At 39.4% G+C, this 23,639-nt stretch overlaps 1 protein-coding gene across 1 annotated transcript in view; it reads left to right on the top strand.

The window, feature by feature from the left end:
• The window catches only part of frmd3 (FERM domain containing 3), a gene marked incomplete at its 5' end in the record, with an annotated part of 48,029 nt that overhangs the window by 16,069 nt on the left and 8,321 nt on the right, over positions 1 to 23,639 (top strand). Inside the window, 11 exons of the mRNA XM_080499669.1 lie at positions 3,394 to 3,475; positions 7,126 to 7,223; positions 9,075 to 9,198; positions 11,010 to 11,097; positions 12,469 to 12,557; positions 13,541 to 13,604; positions 14,018 to 14,053; positions 16,418 to 16,506; positions 17,777 to 17,851; positions 19,208 to 19,276; positions 20,487 to 20,611. Coding sequence (XP_080355795.1) covers positions 3,394 to 3,475; positions 7,126 to 7,223; positions 9,075 to 9,198; positions 11,010 to 11,097; positions 12,469 to 12,557; positions 13,541 to 13,604; positions 14,018 to 14,053; positions 16,418 to 16,506; positions 17,777 to 17,851; positions 19,208 to 19,276; positions 20,487 to 20,611 — 939 coding nt within the window. The remainder of the gene's footprint in view (positions 1 to 3,393; positions 3,476 to 7,125; positions 7,224 to 9,074; positions 9,199 to 11,009; positions 11,098 to 12,468; positions 12,558 to 13,540; positions 13,605 to 14,017; positions 14,054 to 16,417; positions 16,507 to 17,776; positions 17,852 to 19,207; positions 19,277 to 20,486; positions 20,612 to 23,639) is intronic.

Here is a 23,639-nt window from a genome sequence, read left to right as displayed (position 1 = left end):
CAGTCATATACTCACCAAGGACAGAACGTGTAAAATATACAAGATTTTTAAATACGTAGGCTGCAGTGTAACTATTTTTCTATTCTAACAATATCTGCAAATTCTGGAGATCTGGAGATTCTATGCTCTTTGTGAGTAATATTAATGTATGAATAGCAAGTAGAGAATTTAGATATTATATCATTATAGCTGTTTCTGGTTGAAGTTGTGACAAATGATGATGAACAATAAACTATTGTAATAATCAACAATAAGGGTGATTTGGGTAGATAACGGTTAAAAATCACTGTGTTAACTGGGTTAGGCGTTTACATGAGGATGGATGGATGGATGGATGGGTGGATGGATGGATGGATGGATGGATGGGAAAGGTGGAAGGGACCTTTGTTGTTGCCTATCAAAAACATAATTCATTAATATATTTTTGTTTCAATTCTTAGGAATGAAACCATTTATTCAAAATGTATCCAGGGATAGAGTTGAGTTGTGTGAGAACAGACATTTTTTCTTTTATTCCTCTTGATTTTTGTCCCAGTCAGATTTATATTGCGTTGGTTTCACCTTCCTTCTTCTCTGAAACCAGTCAAACTGAAAATGACAATCTTGTGAATGTGACACAGGTAGTAATAAGGCATAATGACACTGGCACTGACTGACTAATGTTGAGGAGAAATCAGATTGCACTGAATCGGCCACTGAAGCAACAAAAGGGAAAGTTTCTGCTTTTGCTTCATGAAATTTTAAAGCAACTTCCACTTTTTCATTCACAATTCATGTGAAGGTTTGGGGATTTTTATGTAAAACAAAGAAAAAAAAACAAGACAAACATTGTAGTGCACACTATTGTCTACACACATCTTTACATTTGTCTCTCATTTAAAGAAAATGACTAGAGACTTTCTTTTCTTTTCTCTATCCTCCTTTTCTCTCTTCAAGTCTCTTGTTCCTCTCAATCCTTTTAATGACTGTCCTGTTCTTTCTGTCCTGTTATGAATTAGTAAAAGAGCTATTAGCCGTGCATTCTGCTCCGCTGGAACATGTGCGAGGGGACGGGAGGCGGAGGCTCAGAATATCTGTGAAAACTGGATGGAATGAGAGACGGAAGGCGGAAGAATGAAGGGGAAAAAGAGTATTAAATGGGGAGGGTGCTTCAAAATAGAAGGAGGAGGCAGTGATGGAGAATGTTGCTAAAGAAAGAATAGAGAAAGAAGAAAAAAAGAGCAAAAAGGAGAGATTGGAGAGACAGTTTGAGATGAGAGAAGCTGACAGAGACTGAAAGAAAGAAAAGTGGATGGGACGAGGGGGATGAAGGAGAGTGCTGAGTAGATCTGAACTGCACTGACACATCAGCTCTCCCTGTAGCAGGATTTGCTCTCAAATTAGGCTTTTATGTGTTTGTGCAGCTCATATTTTGTCTTTGTGCGTAGCAGCTTACGTGCATTAGCGCTGACTACGTCACATCTCGGCGAGGGTGTACTCACATGTGATTGTGACAATTCACTCTGCCTCAAATGTCTCTTTATTTCTTTGGAGAATGCATCTGTATTTCTTAAGTCAGAGCAAATAAGCAGCTCAACTTCTTTGAGGGGCGGGTGGGAGGATTGCGTCTTTCATACTGCACGCCATGTATTATGTAGATGTGTGCTGTTTTTCATGGTGAGATAATACCACAGAGGATGGTGTCATTAAAGGCAGAGTGGCGAGGGCACTCACCGAAGATGTCTACCCTCTCTTTAAATGACACTCACTTTCTTCCTGGATGTTTCAACTTTGGACTTATTGTCAGTTTGATGACATTTAGGACAAATATATAAAATTGTTGCTTTCATAATTTTAACATATATTGCTGAACAGCTCAACTTTTCATCTTCTGGATTTTTTTGAAAACCCAATGGCTGGCACAATGGAGTAGTGGTTAACTACCTCACCATTCAAATTCTGGCTTGTGCCATCTCTGTGTGTGTAGTTTACATGCTGTCCCTGGCTCAATACTCCAACAATCCAAAGACAATCTTGGTAAAAACCTTGCTTTGATCACATTTTAGGTTCTGAGGAGCTGAATCATGAATCTACCGCACATCTACCAACATCCAACCAAAGTAGGTGCAAGAGGACACAACATTTCCAGAGAACTGAAATACACAATTTTATTTAATCTTGTATACATATAAGCATGCTGACAGATGGTGCAGAATTATCGCTGCAATCAAATACTTTCATCCATAAACTATGTGCATCCCTGTTAGTGCTTTTAGAAACATTATGCTGTTAGAAAACAGACAGTTCTATGAAACACTGCTGAGACCAAACAAAGGTCACATTAGATCAAATAAACAACATGAAATGAAGAACAAATCAGAAGTGGGTCACTTTGACTCGGAAGTTTAAATGATGTATTCTGAAGGATTTCATAATTATAAACAGTTGCTGTTTAAAGTACAGACATGGCTGTCTGTGTAGTGTCTGTGTGTGTGTGTGTGTGTGTGTGTGTGTGTGTGTGCGTGTGCGTGTGCGTGTGAGTGTGAGAGAGAGAGACTGTGTTTATATGTAATTTTATGGGATCCGCAAGACCTCAGGAGGGAGTTTAAGATATGGCTGTTGTTTGATCCAAACCCCACAGCGTATTATTCACTCTGTGTTTGTGTTTGCGTGTGTGTGTATGTGAGCACTTACATAAGTGTGTATGTTGTGCTTTGCCTATTTAAACACCATTCAAAGCTTAAATCCTCTTTTGCAGCAAGTACACATTCACACACACACACACACACACACACACACACACACACACACACACACACACACACACACACACACACACACACACACACACACACACACACACACACACACACACACACACACACACACACACAGAGTGAGCGAGAGAGATGAAATGCTTTAGGACTCAGATCAAAGGCAAAAGAAACAGACCCCAGCTGTGTGTGTGTGTGTGTGTGTGTGTGTGTGTGTGTGTGTGTGTGTGTGTGTGTGTGTGTGTGTGTGTGTGTGTGTGTGTGTGTGTGTGTGTGTGTGTGTGTGTGGGTGTGTGTGTGTGATGAGTAATTACTGTAATTATCGAATGACTAATCAGTGTCAGAGGCATACTGTGATTTCATTTTTTTCTGTCCCCTGCCTCTTCCCTCCTTCACTTTTCCATAATCCTTATTGCTCAGCTCCTCTTCTTCACTCATTCATTTATCTTTTCCACTCTCATCCCCTCTTTTCCTTTTCATTATCCTCTTTTCACCCTCAGGATTCCATTTCTCATTTCTCGCCACATTTTCCCATTTCTTCTACAAGTCGCTGTTTCCAACTTCTTTTCTTTAACTTTCCTAACGGTTTCTGGCCTCGTCTAAACTTCTCTTTTTGTTGTTGTGTCTCTCCTGACCTCAGCAGCTCAGCAGCCGTACACCATGTGCTTCAGGGTCAAGTTTTATCCCCATGAGCCAATGAAAATCAAGGAGGAACTCACCAGGTAAAAAGTGACACCGACCACAATGGGAACATATCAAGTGTTCAGAAACATCAATACAGGCTTCTTAAATGATGTCTTCATCAAATTTTACTAGTTTGGTTGTAATAAAAGTACTTAACATGAATGGTATTAAGGTGAAGTGCTCTGCGGTGGGTTTACTGACACGTGATTGTTCTTGCTGTATGTGAAAGACAGATTTGCACCACAATACCTCAAACATTGCATCCATCCATGCATGCATCCACACACATGATCCTACCTGCACTCAATTTATTGGGAGTCAGACCTCGGGATTCATTTTCCGGAAAGCACGTGTACGGTGAATGTTTCATCGTAACACGATAGCAAGACTCTCGTTACAATCAGCTGTGTTAAGAGGCTTCACATTGAGACCATGCTGGGTGCTGGGCCTCCAGGACCGGGTTCGGTATTTCAGATGCCCCCTGGTTGTGCTCTGCTGGAGGTGGACCAGTTATCGAGTGATTGCAATCGAGACTCCAAGGTTAGCTCAACACCCAGTAGAGAGAGACTATATGTCTCAGTCCTTGTAAGAGCTGGGCGTCACACAAAACAGAGGACGGACGTGTTTTAGCTCACTCCGCAAATTCAGCTAGTCAGATGGATTGGGGTTTTCAGGAGGTAAAGTATTAAAGATACTAAATATGAATGTACAGATTCAGTCAGTCAGGAACCCATGTGAGCCGCCATGTCTCTCCTTCAATCACCAAACCATCAATCCTCATTCTGCTTTTTAGTTCTCCTTCTCTTTTTCCATCATCTCTATCCTACCTGTCTTTAATTTCATCAGTAAGGTGTCGCCTCCCTTCCTTCTCTTGGTCTGTGTCTGAGTCTGTTCTCTCTCCCTCCCTCCCTCATCTCCCGGCTCTCCATATCAATTTCTTCACTTTGTGCACATCATCATTATCCCAAAATGTGTCCTCTGTTCTCTTTCCTTGTATGCCCCCCCCAACATCCATCAAGTCTGTTCAAATGTATTTATTGGAGTTATCTTTTTCCCTGCCTTTCCCACCCTCACCCCAATCACCCTTTAATTGAGCACTGATCCTCATTTCTGTTCAATATCCAGTTTTAAATAAGTAACCCCCCCAACCCTCCTGGAGGCCCACCATCACCCTGGCAGTGTGTTGATGATTCTGGAGTGGGGGATGAAATCGAGTTTAGAGGGTTCAGAGGGAGCTGCAGTTGGTGGTGATGAAATCCACTGAAGTGCTCGATATCAAGTTATTTTTGGGAAGGATTTTTTTTTTCATCATTAAAATCCCTAAACCTTTATGCTAATGTGTGTGATGCAGCTTCTGCTCCAGTTTGCATGACGGTTTTTTTTGAAGTCTTGACAGTTTCTCCGTCAACAGAAATGCTCCAGCCAAAGTATCGAAAATAGATGAACAGAAAGTCTAAGTGATTGCGCGCTTCTCATCTTACTCAAAATACCAACTGCAACGCCTCCCGGTGTACTTTTTATGTAGCATTCTACAAACTAAACTTGTAGGTGTACGACAGCTCAAATATCGTCAGGAACTCACAAGATTATTGTGTTTATAATTAATTCAATCTTTTTCTTGGAATTAAAACACCGACTGCAGTTTTAAGCACGGATGTGAAAAAAAGAAAAATCAAGCATATGTTTTACAGTAAATGCCATAAATGCCAATCCAAATGGTTAAAGTGATTCTAATCTCAGTCATAAGAGTGAATATATGTGTGTAACCTGCTTCGTGAGCACTTTATGAGGTCAATTGATAGCAGCGATTGAACTGACTCAGAAACAATAAAAGTGACAAAGAAGATGAACAGATGTCTGTTTGATGACTGAGTCCTGTGTCAAAAGATATATAATAAATAAAAACTAACAAATGGATCATGCAGGCGCACTTATATCAGCAATGCCCAGATGTGTGGAGCTTTGGTAACTCTGACAACAGAAGCAAGACTATTAATGCAAATACATATGTAATGTAAGAATAGGAAATAATAGTTTTTGTCTTATTGTAATTTCACGGGCACAATCATTTCAGTGACAATTTTTTTTTACCGTGGGTGGAAAAAAGGTGGAAAAATGTAATGTTATGAAATTCTATAAAACTTTGAGAAACGATATTTTTCATTTCCATGATCTATGAGTGAAAAAAAGAATGAAAGCAAAAAAGGTTTTATATTTTTCAGTTTACCTGTCGAAATTATAAGTTTTTATTCTTTTGGATGCATTTGTAACAAACAGGGAATATAAAGGAGAAAAGAAAAGAAGATGATGGTTTAAAAAAACTAAACAAATTGCTTCAGATGTTAAAACGTTTGACTCTGAAATTTAGACTTGAGGCATTGTATAATCACAAATTATACGCACATTTGAGTCTGTTTGACTCAAATCTGCATATAAAATGAGTAATATCTACTTTGAGGGTTAAAGACTGAGCGATCTGCAACACAAAAGTTGAAGTTTGAAATGAACAAACAACAAAAAAAGAAGAGGGTTGTGTAAATAGAGATTTCTTTTTGTTCCTAAGCCAATTTGATAAACTTCCATGTGGAAACTGAATCTATAAATAAAACTATTTAGCTGCAGCAGCCGGCTTTTCACTCCATTCAATCTTTCATGCTCTCCCTCTGCTGCTCCGTTCACTCAAATTCAACAAAGCAAGTTTAATGAATCAGTTTGACTCAGTGGTGTGCAAACTCATCAGTATCCATGGCAACACATGTCCCCCTGTTTCGGCAGGACTGTTTTTTTTTTTTTTTTGCCTTCTTCATTCCACAAGACAAATTTGTATGTCACTTGCATTAACATCGTTTCCTTGGCAACTACAGCATCAGTCTCTGCAGTATGGTGGGTGCTTCCATAGCAACACAGCAATATCATTATTGTTTTGTCGAGGATTGTTACTGAATTGGTTTCCTGACTCTGTTTCTTTATCCACAAGTAAGACTTAATGTGGTAACATGGAATGTAGCTTCGCTTGTCAAAAAAGTGAACATGAGCTTCGTTAAACTTACACTAACTTCAGTTCCACATAGGTGGGGATCAGTGTTAATAGCTGCTTATGTAGATATGCCAATTTTTCTTGTATTTTGAATTTTAGAAAAGCAATTCAGACAAGAAAAGAATTGATTGGAAGGTAACATTTTTGGTTGGCACACATCAATTGGCAGACATGTTTTCTGATAACTTACTGATGTAAAAAAATGGATAACATATGATAACACTTTAATTTAGACCTAACTCAGAGTGTTTGTGGTGGTCTGCAGGTGCCAGTGTAATGCTCAGGATTCACAGTGACCTCTCAGTCTTTACTAGCAGTGCCAACAATAACCCGCTAATCCACTTGCAATGTTTCACTAAAAATCACAAAATTACTGGCAACATGGTCAGCTGCATATGGGTCATCTCAGCTAATACTACAAAGCTTAAATAAACAGAGGCACAATGTGGTAGTGTCACATTGTAACATTTAACTCCAAGCCATTTCATCCTTCACGTCTTACCCCAGCTGCCACTGGTCATGACAAACTAGTCTCAGACTTTAAATCTCAAAGAACCCGACACCCCCTCACACTGTCTGTATGAAAACTGGTTTGGTTCAAGATACCTTGTCTATTTTTTTTTATTTAAAGTCCTGTTTGTGTATGTCCAGGTATCTCCTGTACCTACAGCTGAAAAGAGATGTCTACCATGGTCGTCTCCTCTGTCCTTTTGCTGAGGCTGCATATCTGGGAGCCTGCATCATTCAGGGTGAGACATGCACTCCACTTCCCTCATATACGCTTGATTGCTTCTCAGTGAATTGTCTCCTGATTAAATGTATCATAACGGAATCATTTGTGACAAATTATAGCACTGGAAAAACATGCACAACTGAATGTCCTGATGTTCTGCTGAGTTAGGAAGTTGAAGCGGTTAATCTCATTGGCTTAATGATGGACATAAAGTTCCCCTGAACGGGGTTGAGAAGTGAGTAACAATGATCTAATAGACACGGCAGGGCTTCATTATTTCTTCCCAGATGCAGCTTCAATACTTGCTTCGGGACTTTGTTTACGTCACTCCACAGTCAAGAAGCAAGCAGCTGTTCTACTCTCTATATCAATAGTCGATCTCCTTTTAACTGAAATAACAGACAAAATGGCTCAGTGTAACCTGGGAACCACTTTATATTTTCTCCATTACGAAACTAAGGTAAAGCCACACCACTAACATTTCCACAGTCTGTTCAATGTGAGAGAAGTCGCCTGACATACTTTCTGAATATGTTGCGTCTATTTCATAAGAAGTTGAGAAATGTGAAGAAAAATAAATGCAAACTGGAGTTCATAACAATATGTTTTTAGTGGAGATGGCAAATTGATATATTTTGACTAACAAATGTAAGAAGAAAAAAAAAAGCTTTTCTGATGTTTTAGTTTGTTGTGATGCAACTTGTTTTTAATTCAGTGGTCAGTATTGATCGACTTCAGTGAAAATTGTGATGCAACTTGTTTTTAATTCAGTGGTCAGTATTGATCGACCTCAGTGAAAATCCTCTCATTATAGCACTGCGAAGGCTCAGGTGAGAAAGACCGAGCCGCACTCAGCTCATAACGTACAATCAGACCTACATTCACTGCAGTGTTGCGCTGCCTCATTAACTGGCTGCATTTCAAGTCATCAGACGAGCGTTGTAATCCTGAAACACAGAGAGATGAACGTGGACCGCTGGGAAAAGGAATAAAGAGGGATTTTTTCTCTTTCAGTCAGTGAGCAGAAACAGTTTAATGTCGAATCAGAGCACAGAGCCACTTGCTTTAATATGGATTAAGAAAAGATTAAGATGAGCTGTATCATATAAATGAACTCCTCTGGCTGATGCATGTATCCCTGAACTGTGCTGCTCTCCCTGATTGGCTCGTATCCCCAGAGAGTGGAGTGTGACTGGCAAAGTCGCCTCATCCCAAAGCGTGTCTGCAGCCAATCATTGGCTGCTCTATTTAACAAGGACAGGTCCCTGTCTCACTTTATCAAGGCGTTGATTACAGAGCTGGGAAATAGTTTGAGGATTATTGTTTAATTAAACTCCAAGCAAGCTTTTCATTTATCCTTTATTATGATGCCTAATTAAGAGCGGACTTAAAAGACAAATTAGTGTCCGTAAGGAGTTTGTACTTGCCTCAATCTGGTTATTCCGATGTTGAAGAAACAATTTGAAGTGTTTAGAAATCACTCTTTCTGAAGAAAGGTTAGATTAGAAAAATAGATTATCAATATCAAACTATTAAATGTAATACTGCAGTCCTGGTCTCGTTAGATTAGCAAATACCGATAACATCCACTTAGACTGTTGGCATTGCTTAATCCATGTGCCATGTCAGCAGGTTATAGGTCATTGAGGACTGAGAAGATACTGTATCTGTATCTTCATATCAATAGTTGTGAAACATAAAGGTGCTGCTAAGTAGATATAATCTTTTCAATGATTCAGGGGAGCCATTTAAAGATTTGCATATTTTCCAAAGTATTGCATTAATTCGTTGACAAGGATGATAAAATAACCTTTTCACCTGTTTTTAGACTTTTTTTTTTCATGCTCAAATCACCCTGTCCTTTCAGCTGAACTTGGGGACTATGATCCCGAGGAGCACCCCTCAGACTACATCCGAGATTTCAAGCTTTTCCCTAAACAGTCCCTCAAACTGGAGAGGAAGATCATGGAAATACACAAGAATGAGCTCAGGTAAAACAGACGCTGTTTTCGGCGAGTCTGACTGTGTTCTTTGTTGTCTGGCGCAAAGTTCAGCATTTGATGCTGGTGACAAGCTTGGAAGTTCTCTCCTGTAATCTCTGCTTTCAAAACAGGCTGCGGAGGCAATTTTATACTCTGCAGACAATAATGTGCTCTCTGGTGTTCTGGCACTCGACAAAATCTTCTGATTCTGGGAGATTTGTGGTTCACTGCATTGAAGATTTTTGCATTGCAGTGTTTGCAGCCCAGAGTCAGCTGATATGAGATTGAAGTTCATTTGCAAGGGAATTAGCATGAGCTACTCATTACAGCTGAGGTTTGAACACTTTGCTGGATCGTCAGAATTCACGTTTCAATGTCAATTACATAGATCAGATTGAAGTAGATTGTGATCTGTGTTTTATTTAAGTGATTAATAGAACCAATAAACCATAGTATGATGTGTAGCTTCTTTACCAAACCTTGTTCATTTGGATGACTGAATAGAATGTGGAGAAAATTAAGGTAAAGTGAATTAAAGAGGGAGATTAATACACTGAGAAATGTCTGAATTGATATAGCTAGTATGCATATATAGTGTGTTGATATTAAGGACCCATTGCAAAATCTTACTGTTTCAACACAGACTGAAAATATCCATAAATTGTGAGATTTTATGCTATTCCGTTAGTGCAAACACAAACAGAGACCTGTACCAGTGTGATTGCGTCCCTGTGGCTGAATATTAATGTCATGAGGTTTGTGACCGTCACACTGACAGCGATTAAGGAACATCAAAGACAAATCCTTTATTTCCCACAGCAACAGAGGCATATGATGCCAGGTTTCCTCGATCTGCCGCAAAGGGCCTGTCTCTACAGTGTGTAGATTAGCACTGAGCTGGGAAGTTACTTCAGGTGATTGCTGTGTGTTTTTATCTCAATATTCAATATTTGTTTTTAAGGGGTTTAATGCTTTCCTTTGCTTGTGTGTTGACAGTTTAATACTGAGACGTGCAGTATGTGCAAAGTCAAGAGCAATTTCTTCTGGTCTGCAACTGAACTCAGTGGCAATTTAACTGATGGACAGAAACACTTGTCATAAACACTCTAATGTTATTATGTGTGTTTCTGAAAAATGATTCCGAGACAACCCAAAGCTCATTCGAATAGGAATTAAACAAAGCACATAATACAAATTGAAGTTTTGGTTCTATGGATATCATCATCTGAATTTTCCCATTGTCCCTCTTCTAATTTTTACACATTTTTATTTTGCAGCATTTGAAATTATATAAGATATGGAAAATGCAATCCTTAAAAAATTTAGACCATCAGTTTGTCTAAAGCAGGGATGGGTAACTTGCTTCATAATGAGGGAACTAGTTCCTTGAGCACGTCTCCCTTCGAGGCAGTATATGAGGATTAATGCTATTGATTGCATAACAATATTTTTCAGATAGTCATTCCATACCTGTGGAAATTGGGTCAAGTCCTAAAACCATCAGGGTCAGGGTCCACATGCTAATATCTGATCTATAATATTCACACATTATCATAGATGAGCAGAACAGCTCCAGGAAGAACAATATAAAGTCCTTAAATCAAATAAATCATGTCAAAGGCCTGATGGTATCCTACTGTTTTAACAACGTAGTTGATTTGCTACCTGCTGTACTAAAAACTCTGCTATTGATTTTTATGTCTAGTTGCATCTGACATTAAAGTGAAATCCAATCACAACAAATTCAACAGGGGAACACACACACTAACAGTGTATTATTCTCCTAAATTACCCTCTCTCACGCCTCCTCTCTCTTTCAGAGGCCAGGGTACTGCATTCGCAGAGCTCAACATGCTCCAGAGGGCTCACAGCCTTGAAACGTATGGAGTCGACCCTCATCCATGCAAGGTAAGATGGTGTCCAAACGCCCCTAATGCTAATAAAGTAGGCGACAATGGGCAAAAATTCAATCAGCTTTTAGTTGTGAAGATACTGATGATGCAGGAGATCAAACGAGTTACGCAAAAGTGTTTAATTAAGTCAATACTAGCATGGAGAACTAATTTAAGATCTTAGTTGAGACCTGGAATGTGTGGTTTTTATTGGCGAAAGGTGAAATTAAACATTCATCAAAGCTGTTTTCAGGAACTTTGCCTGTACAAGTCCATAATGACCCATCCTTTTTACATTTCAACACTTACCTTTGGTTTTATATTGAAGCGATAACTTTCCCACATGATTCACTCTGTGGTCTACGATCTACCTCTCAATAAATACGAGACGTCACTGGAGAGGAGCAGCAAAGACGGAGCTAAGATTACTGGAATGAGGTTAATGAATATCAATAGCGAAAGTATGTCTGCAGTCTATATTTGGACCTCTTGACGCATTATTGTGGTAAACTAAAGAAAATATTACTGGGAGCCAATGGTTCTATTGATTGATGAGATTAATCAAAGCTTCAGCAAGTCAATATCATTGAACCCAACCTCATAGTGTTAACACCAGATGCTTCTGTCATATACTTTTAATAATATGTTCCATGTTGCTTTACAACACTTTCTATTGGTTCTGTTTTGCACTGTGTAGAATGGGTCAGACTGAATACGATAAAGAAGAACATTATATTTGTCACTCTCACCCACTGTGTTCCTCATTTGACCCATTCAGTCAGAGTGTGAAATAGGGACACCCTCTTGTGAGCAGACATATCACAGCGTCCTAAGCAGATTAACAAGATATTTAAATTCTGTCTGTTGGAGAGGACCCTCTTTTATCTGTTCCACTCTTGTCAGGCGGGCTGTTTTTAATTCGGTTTTCGAGAAGTCGCTGCTATTGGCGACGCTGTAGTATCAGGCACACGCAGGTCTGTGAAGAGCAAGAATCAGACAACGGAGGCGGGAAAATGATTGAGACGAGGAAATGAAACGTTCAGTAAGGCACCATGGCAGTGGGAAGAGATGTATTGATGGTAAATATTGATGACAAAGAGAGTGACTGAAGCATATTATGATTTCCCCTCACTCAGAAACTGTTATTACATTATATATTTTTCCACCTTATATCTCTTTGAGTCCCCCACCAGTCAGTATTACTTTTCTGCCACGTTGTTGAAACCGGTTAATTGTCAGATGGAAGATTGACTGAAACACATGATTGTGTATACATGCAGTTACCATGGAGAATTTTAAAGCTGACATGCCTCCCTGCTGTTGATCCTCCTGTAGTTATGCAGCCACATGCTGCTTCTCATGCTGTTTCTATGTTTCTTATTTTCAGGACTTCACAGGCTCCACTGCCTTCCTCGGGTTTACAGCCACAGGTTTTGTGGTTTTCCAGGGAAACAAGAGGATCCATCTACTAAAATGGTACAAATTTGTCTTAAAGGACCTACAATAAATAATGTTTTATTTTTGGTTTCTTTTTGGTTTTTTTGAGCCAGTGGACGCTAAATCATCCCTTTGAACTTTTGATGTTCTTGCACATTCTCATGTTCTATAAACACAAATGTGTTAATCAATACAGAGGCAATACACCAGATATGTTATATGTTCTCCTAAATAAAGTAATATTCTACAAGGCTAACAGCAACACTTCATAAAAGCAGCACCACGGGGGAAAATGTCACCTCAACATTAAGGGGTTCCTGCACAGTTTATTTGCTTTGTTCACAATTGTGTTGTTTTTCTGAACTAATTAAAAGTTATAGTCTGGTATCATCGGCAGTAAATTGCTCTGACATTATTTGTATCACTTGTAAAAAAAGTACACTATAACTTTGTAACATCAAAGCTCACATATAGTGTGCATGAAAAGTTAGTTTAAGCTGGTTGAATAGCCCATTCAGCCCAAAACACAATATTTAAAGTTGAATTCATGACTGTAATACACTGTATCTTACAATGCTCAGCTGTATTGTCAGGATTTTCATTTGAATAGTGGACTTATTATTATTATTATTATTATTATTATTATTATTATTATTATTATTATTATTATTATTATTATTATTATTATTATTATTATTGTTGTTGTTGTTGTTGTTGTTGTTGTTTATTTTTTACATCATTATATGTTATTGTTAATATTTTTTTGGGTCTATAGCCAATGCCTATAGCTTCTATCTAAACACTCTTGAATTTTTTTTTTCATTCTCGAAGTGTTTTAAAAAGGGAATTCATCTCCCTGTTGCAGAAATAAAACAATAAAAATGTTAAAGGAAAATACTGAAAAGTAATATCTACAGTATTTTTAGTACTAACTTTTTTTTTTTTTTTTTTAACATTCACCCTGTTTAAAACCCCAACTAGCCATTTGTACTTTAAGTCATAAGATTGTGTTTTTCTTGCAGGGCTGATGTCAGCAAACTGAAGTTTGAAGGGAAAACTTTTTATGTCATTGGAATTCAGAAAGAGGTAAGTGTGGCGTGTTGAAAGGTTGAGAAATGTTGAACCAAAACTGACATGTAGTTTCTTCCATCACGATGATGAACAGTATGTTCCTGTGCTGAAGTCATCATCGTCATCGTCATCGCTGTGCTGACTTGTTAGATCTGGCCCTCTAAGCATTTGTCCAGGATTAAAACAGACAACGCAGATGCACGGTTACATCTCTGTTCATTTGGATTCAATTTTTCTGACTGTTTGTGAACTCCAAGTGAACTGGACATCCTTCATACTCTTTCCTCCTTCTTCCCTTCTTTCTCCATTTCCTCTTCCCTTTCTCTTCATCTGTGTAATGTTGATGTCAGATAAATGTGCTGAGAAACTGTACTCTTTGTTCTCCTGTCCACCATCACACACACTGTACATGTGTGTCGCTGTTTCAGATCTCCTTAACAGGCAGGATTCACTGTAACAGGATGGTGGGTGTGTTACGACGAACCTCCTCACTCACATCATGTGTTGACTTGCTGTGGCCCAAATATGAGACTCCATCACTGCATATCTGACAAACATAAGCTGCCGACCATGCTCCTTAAAACTAAAGAAGAAATACAACAGGTGTCTTGCATTTGGGACTCATGCTTCATCTGCATGCTTGATATTTCTCATCCAGTCGAGCTGTGGTAGATTCTGAGCTGTGCCTCGTACCGCTGCATACTTCTGTCGGAAATGGCTAGAGAATACAGAACCAAAAGCAATGTTTACTGTGGTTAAAGCTATGTTGCTCTTTAATCTACCAATTAGCCACTCGAGTAGCCGATCAGTCTCATATTGTCTTCATTGCAGAAGCTTAAACCAGCTCTTTCATTGCTGCTTAACTTGTCTGTCTGTCTGCTTGTTTGTCTGTTTGGCAACTCACGAAGAGCTCAAGACGCAGTTTTATCTTTGTGTTTCTGTCTCTTCTCTCTGTGTGTAAACATAGTCATCACTGGTGAGTAAATGCAAGCAATAGAAAACATGAAAACACATGTTTGTGCTTAAATCTATTTGACACCTCCCTCTACAGTCCCTGCCTGCACCTCACTTTATGACTGGAGGAGCCTTTTTTTTTTAAATATATATTTTACCATCTTACCATTATTTAATACTTTTGTACTCATTTTGTTTTATACCATGCAACATAATATTGTCCCCATTGTTGCTTTATAATTTGCAGTTATTTTAAGTGTGTTACAAACCAAACGTTATCATTCTTGTGCTGTGCAGCTATTACCCATACTCATTAGATCATGCATTATAATGCATAATCTATAACTCCTTCTTTATCAATGTATCAAGAGTCAAAGTATTTAGGAAAATTGTTGGATTCTTCATTTTAATTGTGCAATGAGTGAGTGTGTGAAAGTGTGTTCAGAGCTGCATCATGTCTGGAGATTCTTCTTAGGATTCATATTGTTTGTGTGTTTGAATGTCTGTACTGTGTTTCCAATCATGTTACGGCTCACTCCATGACTTCACTCTTTGAACCTCACGTCTGCGCTCCTTCTTACCCGTCCCACTTTGAGCTGACAGCAACTTGCCATAGCTGTAACATTTTTTTTTTCAGGGGAAAATTATTCTCTTGTATTAGATTTCCTTGCAATGAGCCTCTTATCTCTCTTATTGAAAAATGTTAAAATATCATTGAATTTAGTCCATGTTACAGGTCAAATGACCAATTTTTTTTTTTATTTCCTTCGATACATGTGAAAATTCATAGAAAAAAGTCCTTGTCTTATTTAATGAATCATAAGAGTGATATGAGCTGTGGTTATCATACACACTAACTTAAACAAGATGAATTGAGCTAATTATTGATAGAGAAAACTGGCCCCATTTGACTCTGGATCATATTTATTCTTATTTGCCGATGAACACTGCATGGAGATTAAATTAAACACTATATGCAGATAACGAGGCTTTAAAAAAAAAAAGATCATACAAACAATTTGTGTAATCGCAGTTAGCACTAATAAATAATGTGTCAGAGATTAAAAGCATTTAAATCAGCTTAATACCACATAATATTGTCTGTCCAAAGCTGCTACTGAACAGGACAGGGGGGGAAAAACAAACTATAAAATAAAATAAATAAATAAATAATATGTCAAGCTGTGCTTTAAAAGCACATTGCATGGCAGCCAAAGTGGGACCAAAGACATTGGTATATTTATAACATACAGTCCTGGTACCTCCACACAGAGTCTCTCACACACACACACACACATGATAACTCCATGTGTGTAAGGCACAACTGCACATCTAAAGTCACCAATGAAGGGACTGAGCAATCATTTAGTTAAGACCACAAACAAGACTTTGCAGTGGAATGATCAGGACCTGTTCATGATTCAAGATCCTGGTCTTGTCTTTTTTTAACAGAAATAAATGGGTGTGACGTATCAGAGCTGTTATTGTGTTACAGTAACTCACTTTCATGTTATTGATTCCACTCTTTCCTCTCTGCCGCCTTCCTCACTCGTTGATCACCATTGATCTGGAAGCTCTCATTACCAGACCCGCAGGACTGAAAACTAGACATTTACAGGAATGAATCCTCCTCACAGCACACAATGACCCCTCCTCTGCACGCTTTGAGCCCTTTTACTGCTGAACACTGTGGCTAAATCACTACATCTGTGTTTTTTTTTTAATATTGCAAAGCTCACAGCTTTGGGTCTGTGGGTCAGCGTTTTGCTCAGCTCCCTCACATTGTGTTCAAGCTCTTACTCACACATCTTTCAAGAATCTCATTCTTCATCCTCACGGTCTTTCTACCTCTGTTTTTGTCCTTTCCTGTGCAGAAGAAACTGGTGTTGACATTTCACACTTCAACCCCTGCAGCGTGTAAGCACTTATGGAAGTGCGGGGTGGAGAACCAGGCCTTTTACAAGTGCGTACACACACACACACACACACACACACACACACACACACACACACACACACACACACACACACACACACACACACACACACACACACACACACACACACACACACACACACACACACACACACACACACACACACACACACACACACACACACACACACACACAGAATTACATTAATGATGAATGATGGATGCTGATTACTTTAAGGCTTTGGTGATGATTTACAAATATGTTTGACCCTGGTGGCATTGCAGCAATGAAAACAAAAGTGTCACAATAAAGCCTGAGCTTTGTAGTTTATCTGTGGTTATGTACAGCTTAAAGCATGGCAGCTTAATAGATCATCAAATTCAGCTTGTTTCTTAACCTAGTAAACTGCAGCTGAGACTGATTTAGTCACCCCTTGAGAACTTTCAATAATATGCTATAATAAGAAGTTCTGAAGTAGCATTGTGAAATCAGAGGGGAAAATTCATCGACCTGTGCAGCCTTTGCTAACAGCTGCAGCTTGAGGAAGTTTGTGGAGGGGGATAAGATGGATCACTGGCTGTGAACAGCTGGTCATGTTTATTGTGGAGGAGTCAGGTAGGAGGAGATGAGGTTTTCTCAGGGTCTGATGCAAGAAGTGGAGGCTGCTTTGTTTGAATACCTCATGGTGGCCTTCCTCCTCCATACTGCCAGTCACAATGAAGTTCATAAAGCTCCCGCTTTATGGCTCTCGTACTGTTTCCACAGTTTTACCTTGTCACTTATGCAACATGATTTCTTTTCAGCCGTTTTGTCCTGTATACTTTTTGAATTTGCTATGGTATACCAGTTGCAGCATCATTCTCTTTGTTTCAATTCTCGCTTGTATTAGAAATTCCTAGCAAAGAAAGGCACGGTGATAAAATCAGAAAGGCTTCGAGATAATAGCCTGCAAAAACCTCGGTGATTGACTTTCTAATGACAGGAGCTGCTGTGTCTGGGAGTGGCAGACAGAGAGGGAGTGGATGTCATCTCGGATGTCGGACAGGCATCAGAGCAGCTAAATCAAATCACCGTGAATTGAGTTTGTAAATGGCAGCCAAGCAGAGCTTTGCGAACACATGGTCTCTTGGATAGAGGGATGAGCAGAGATGTGTGTGTGTGTGTGCATGCGTGCGTGTGTTCCATGGTTTCTTTTGACATCAAAACAAACAAATGAATACAAGTCATGTTGCTGAAGTGTTCTATTGAATAATGAAGTTATTTAAATGCATCTCTCTTTGTGTCTTTTTCTGACAGATGTGCAAAATCAAGCCAGATAAAAACAGTTTCCAGCAGTAATATTTTCTTTAAAGGCAGCCGGTTCAGATACAGGTGAGACTGTTTTCAAGAAAGTCTTTATTGCTGTGTGGGTGTACCTCTTTGTGGACGGTGCAGTGAGAGACATGAGCCAGACACTGTATAATGTGCAAAAACAGCAAGACTGGAAAATGGAACAAAAGCAAAGAGGAAACAAAGAGAAAATATGAAGATTGTGCCTTGCAGCTTTTCAGTCTTCTGTGATTACACCTTGTGTTTTGCTGTTGATACCATCATATAATTTAAGATATTTGCTGTAAAAGCAGCAAAGATCCCTGAACACAGCAAATCTTTTTGATCCTGCTGCAGGATATTAGTTTATTTTGCTGCCGATCCAAGCTGTGCTTCTTGTCACCGTACATCAGCTGTATCCTGATTTTGGTGATTTACTGAGCTTAATATCACAGCAAAGCCTCAATATAAGTCACTCACTGAAGCCACGTTAGCTCTGATTCTCCTGTCAGACAAAGCTCTTTACCCAGCTTTCACTTCAGTCTCCTCCATTTCATCGGCTCGCTAAAGCAATCTGGTTTAAGGGCTCAGCGATGATTGAGAGCATATGGTGGAGGTTCAGCTGAAAGATCTGAATTGGTCATTTTTGTCCATGCAAAATAGGAAAAGGATTTGTGACCAAAAATGAAGGCAATTTCTGTAAATCAGAGCAGACCACATCCAACTTGTCGTCAAGGGTCACACATCTTCCTGCACACAATGTTGATGTGACCATTTCCTTAGATATTTTTTTCTGCTCCTGCCAGATGTTTCATTCCACCATAATTTACTATCTAACCATCAATCTCAACAACAAAAGGCTAATTGGTGGGACGGTGGTGGAGTCTTCTGGCTTGAAATTAACTTGTTCATCAACTGACGTTGGCCAATGAACAGATGGATGAAGCAGCTGGTCAAAGGAAACAAAAGGAGCCGTGAATAGGAACTACTAGTAGATCGAGTGTATTTTATTTGTTTGCCAGTGTCAATGCAGAACTAGATGTAAATGTGTTTATGTATTTAGTTTTTGTTTTTTTTGCATTTTTCAATGTTGAAACAAGCTATTGCAACTTGCACTGTAAACCCACATTTAAGAACGAGACTTAACCCATTGAGACTTAACCAAATACAAAGTGATGCAACAAAACATGCAACAACAAAGTGTAATAAAATACTACTTTGGACCATAATAATATGATATTGATAGTTTGTTTGTATAATTGTTTTCTGCTTTTATGTTTGTAATTTCATGTTGTGTTTATTTTTGTCCAGCACTATCTCGAGAAAATTTGAAAACTGCTAATTGTACACATGTGCGCAATTGCATGAGAGCTGAGCCATTTCTCTGTATTGCACAAATGTATCTTTTCTCCTTGTTAGTGGGAGAGTCGCCAAGGAGGTGATTGAAGCCAGCTCAAAGATCCAGAGAGAGCCACCAGAAGTGCATAGGTAAGTACATGTCATTGTGACCATTATAAGCAATTTTGAATATGAAGTACTTCCTATTGAGGTAGAATGCAGGTAGAAAGATTCACCAGGCTCCACAGGCTCTGGAGGACTATGAACATGATATGGAGGAGGGGACAGGTCATTTTAATGAAGGAATGTGGAAACCAAAGGACGAAGAGTCCAAGAACATTTATCATTTCGAAACCATCTGTGTGGTCGTTACCAAGGGACAGCTATTCTTCAGCATTGTGGCCAGGCACCTGACAGACTACCTTCTGAGGAACTCCTACGTTAACGCCTTTGTTCAGGATAGAGGGTGCCTGAGTCCCGAAGGTACGGTGGTGTCTGAGAACACAGGTATTGTCACCCAGCTGATCAGGAAGCAAGAGAGCACAAAGTGAAGCAAACATTCAGTGGGCTTCAAGAACCTCCCACCGAGTCTGTTAATATGCCCCCATGTGAATTTCTATGGATCTTCTAACAGTTTCAACACCACACGTTCCAGCAAGTAGGTAAACCCTGAAGACCTTAGCTCTGATGAGGGTCAAGCCAGCAACATCTTGGTCCCTAGCGTTGAACAAATTGGGCCGACCAGGCCTGGATTTACCAACATGGAATCTTCTGAGAATTCTTTGGCCCCTTTTGTTCTCTGAGATTCCAATCTCCATCATTGAAGACTTGTGGTTCTTGCGCTTCTTGGATTTATGTCACAGCTTGAGCAGCATCGCCCTGTTCACACAGAACAATATGCTGAAGCCCTTCCTGGATTAGGAATTCAAAGGAGGTGCTGCAGTACGATCCAAAAGTCTCTCAGGCTGGGATCGAGATCAGGGACAGAAAATGGAGGGCAGCTGAGGCTATGGATGTGGATGAATCAGAGGTGCAGCACAGGTCTCAAGCAGGGGTGGTGACTCTGGGAGGACCAGGCCACGGCTGCAGCACAGCACCTCACTATGACCAGGAAAAGCGGAAGGAGAGGCAAGCACTGGCTCAGGAAGAGGTGGAAGGAAGAGCGAGCGAGCAGGATGGTGTGAAAGAGACAAAACACTAGCATCACTGATAATATTTCCAGGTTTGCCTGATGTATGTTTGCACTCCTCCACTGTTAATATTATTCATTATCAGGAGTTCTGGGTGTGGAAAAAAAAAAAAAAACTCCACCTACCTTACAAAGCAATCAATGTTTATTTTTGTTTACCCTTCGTTACAGAGCTCAGTTTGGTCAGAGTCGAAGTTTTAACTCTCTGAGCCATAAAAATCTCATCATGAACATGGAACCTCTGGTACCTGCTCTGCCCTCCACCAACGAATACGAGGAGACGGCCGGAGACAGCGGTAGGAATATACTCCTCACTTTACACACATGTACAAACAACGGACACACACTCGTGCCCTCCCTGTCAGAGACCTCGGGAAAAGTCACGTGGGGTCTACCTTGTGTAGGAAGAAGCACATGCACAACGCTCAGCGTTAATTGAGGAGCTGATGCTCCCATCCCTCCATCAGTCTGGTCTCCCTGGAGACACCAATTGCAGCACACTAAAAATACCCTCCCATGATCCTCCCTATGGATGTGTGTGTGTGTGTGTGTGTGTGTGTGTGTGTGTGTGTGTGTGTGTGTGTGTGTGTGTGTGTGTGTGTGTGTGTGTGTGTGTGTGTGTGTGTGTGTGTGTGTGTGTGTGTGTGTGTGTGTGTGTGTGTGTGTGTGTGTGTGCCTGCTTGTCTGTCTTTGTGTGTGTGTTTTTGCACAGGGATACACACAGTGACGTCAAGGAAACATACACAGTTTGAGGAAACTCAACTGGAAGTTGTTTATTTGAATCCAAGCAGCCTCTCTCTGTTCATGCCCTCATATGCCTCTGTGTGCATGTACCTGCTCTTGTTTTTTCAATTTTCCTCAATGCATATGTTGATATAACAGTCAGCAGTTGAAGATGTATGCAGAAAGGTAGTCATTCAGTCACGATTGTACTTTTAGAGTGTAAATAGATCATAACGGTTTTTTTTCTTTCAAATTTGAGTCTTTCCACATTTTAACTATAATTTGGCAAAATGTCTCTATTTTCTAATGTGCATCTGCTTGCTTTTGAAGATATTCACTCTTTTTGGCCAAACACATGGAAAATACACACATTTTCACTGAGGGGAGGACCAAACTGGTATAATATACCGACATATAATCAACTCAACTGATTAATAGCGTCACTTTCCATTCATCTTCTGTGTACGTCTTATCCCATTCAGAGTTGCTGGAGGAGTTGCCAATTGCAGCTGATTATTAGTGTTAGGATTTATGTTTGGTCATTAGCATTATATTACTGTAACTAATAGATTGCTGAAAGTACTAAATCACTGGAATTAATTTACGAACAATTTAAATGATTAAGGGAAGTAAACTCTTCATTAACAACTTCTAAAGTAATTGGTTAATTACTTAAAGTTAAAACATTTTAATTTGAATAAATTTGTTATTTATTTATCAGTATTAAAAAGGGCACCACCAGAAAATCTGGAAATTGCTAATTGCCAAACTGTTCACAGTATCATGACTGGGAATGGTATCCTCTTGAATACATTTCTCTTGATTTTCAATTGTCGTTTTTCTCACCTCGCATTTTTTCATCGTTTCTGTCCACATAAGACCACACACATGCTTTGAGGTGACCTTTTCTTTCTCAGTAACACAAATCTTTTCCTCTCCTCGGTTGCTCACGCCACAGTTTACAGCCCGTCTTCATTTCGAACCTTCTTTCACTCATGTAGGTTGACCTGAGTCGTGCCCTTTAGGCCTTCACACATGTACAGTTCAATCATGCTGGACCTCCATCACCCTCCTCAAACTGTCGATGGACTTCCTCCCATCTCTCACGCTTCTTGTGACAGAATTTATGGCCGGCCCCTGACTTCATCTGCCTCTCCACCTCTCTCTCACTCTCTGTCTTCCTCTCATCTCGCTTATTCCATTTAGAGGAAAAATCAATTCTTTCTTGGCTCAGAGTCAAAGAGCTACAGTAGGAATCATCTCCATTGTCTCACTTGGTTAGTTTGGGTGGGGCAGGAGGTGCGTATCGATTCACAGACTCCATGCAGCATTTACAGGATGGAGAAAAATAGATTATATGAAAATATACTATTTAAAATTGATTGCATTCTTTTTGACTGAAGAAACTGAAAACTGAAGTTGGGGAGTTGCTGTGAGTCAGACTCTTTCATTGTTTTAATCATAAATACTTTTTTTGAAATGTAATGTAACATAATATAGACTAATATAAATCATGAAGTAAATAAGTAAAACTATAAGGCGAACATTTACAACAACTGCAAGTATTTTAAATAAAAAGCATCGAACCAGCGGAAAACAGAGAACTTTGTTTTGCCTCTGAATCATTACAGCCATTAACAACATCCGATAATCAGAAAGCCATTAGGAAGACAGTACTCTTTAAGAGAAGCACCATTTTGTTCAGGTTCTGTGAGGGAGGCTCATCTTCCCACACCGAGAAAACCACTGATCTACAATAATCAACAAAATATCAATGCAAAGATTTGAACTGAGGACAGAAACTGTAATTTAGACATGTTGAAAATGTGCAATATAAATCTCATGTATCTCAAACATTTAAGTACATTTTGTTGGAAAACGGGACTTCAGCATAAGCTTGAAGGATCCAGCTTTGAGATTTCAATTAGAAAATATGATGTGAAATCGTTTGGAAAAGTTATCTTATCTCCCAACTTCTGCACATAACTTTTTAAAAGGCAGACATGAAACCAACAGCGGCCCTAGATCTAAAAAAAAAAATCTGTGCAGTTTTTTATTTTTATTTTTATGGGTTTTTAACTAGCTGATCAACTCTATTAACACTATCAAGTTCGTGTTCATCTGGTGTGAACTGAAGGATCCCCTTCTATAGACATTCGAGGCAGGACTGTTTTAAGAAGGCTGCTGCAAGGGCTTTGGGATAAAGTGTCCTCGAGATGGTCTGGGATCACCATCTATATTCAGAGCTCTAATCTCAGCCATTAGTGGGGAAACAGGAAGCTGACCCAAGGTCAGTGTTGACCTTGTTCTGTTTGTACAGACTGTACCCTTCTTATCTACCAAAATCCATATGCAATTCACACACACACACACACACACACACACACACACACACACACACACACACACACACTGGCTGTAGTTTGTCTCTCATGGATGCATCATGTAGATACCACTACACATTTGAGACAAAGATGAGACTTCATGCAAAAACTTTTTTTTTTTTTTTTTTTACACATATAATTAGACCCTGGGAGACCTCCCTTTTTCTTTAGACAGACTCCTTTGTCCCTGATTTTGTCCCATTGATGTCTGTACTCA

The sequence above is a fragment of the Blennius ocellaris genome (assembly GCF_963422515.1).
Source record: "Blennius ocellaris genome assembly, chromosome: 7".
Classification (NCBI taxonomy): Eukaryota; Metazoa; Chordata; class Actinopteri; order Blenniiformes; family Blenniidae; genus Blennius; species Blennius ocellaris.
This window is presented reverse-complemented; position numbering and strand designations above follow the sequence as displayed.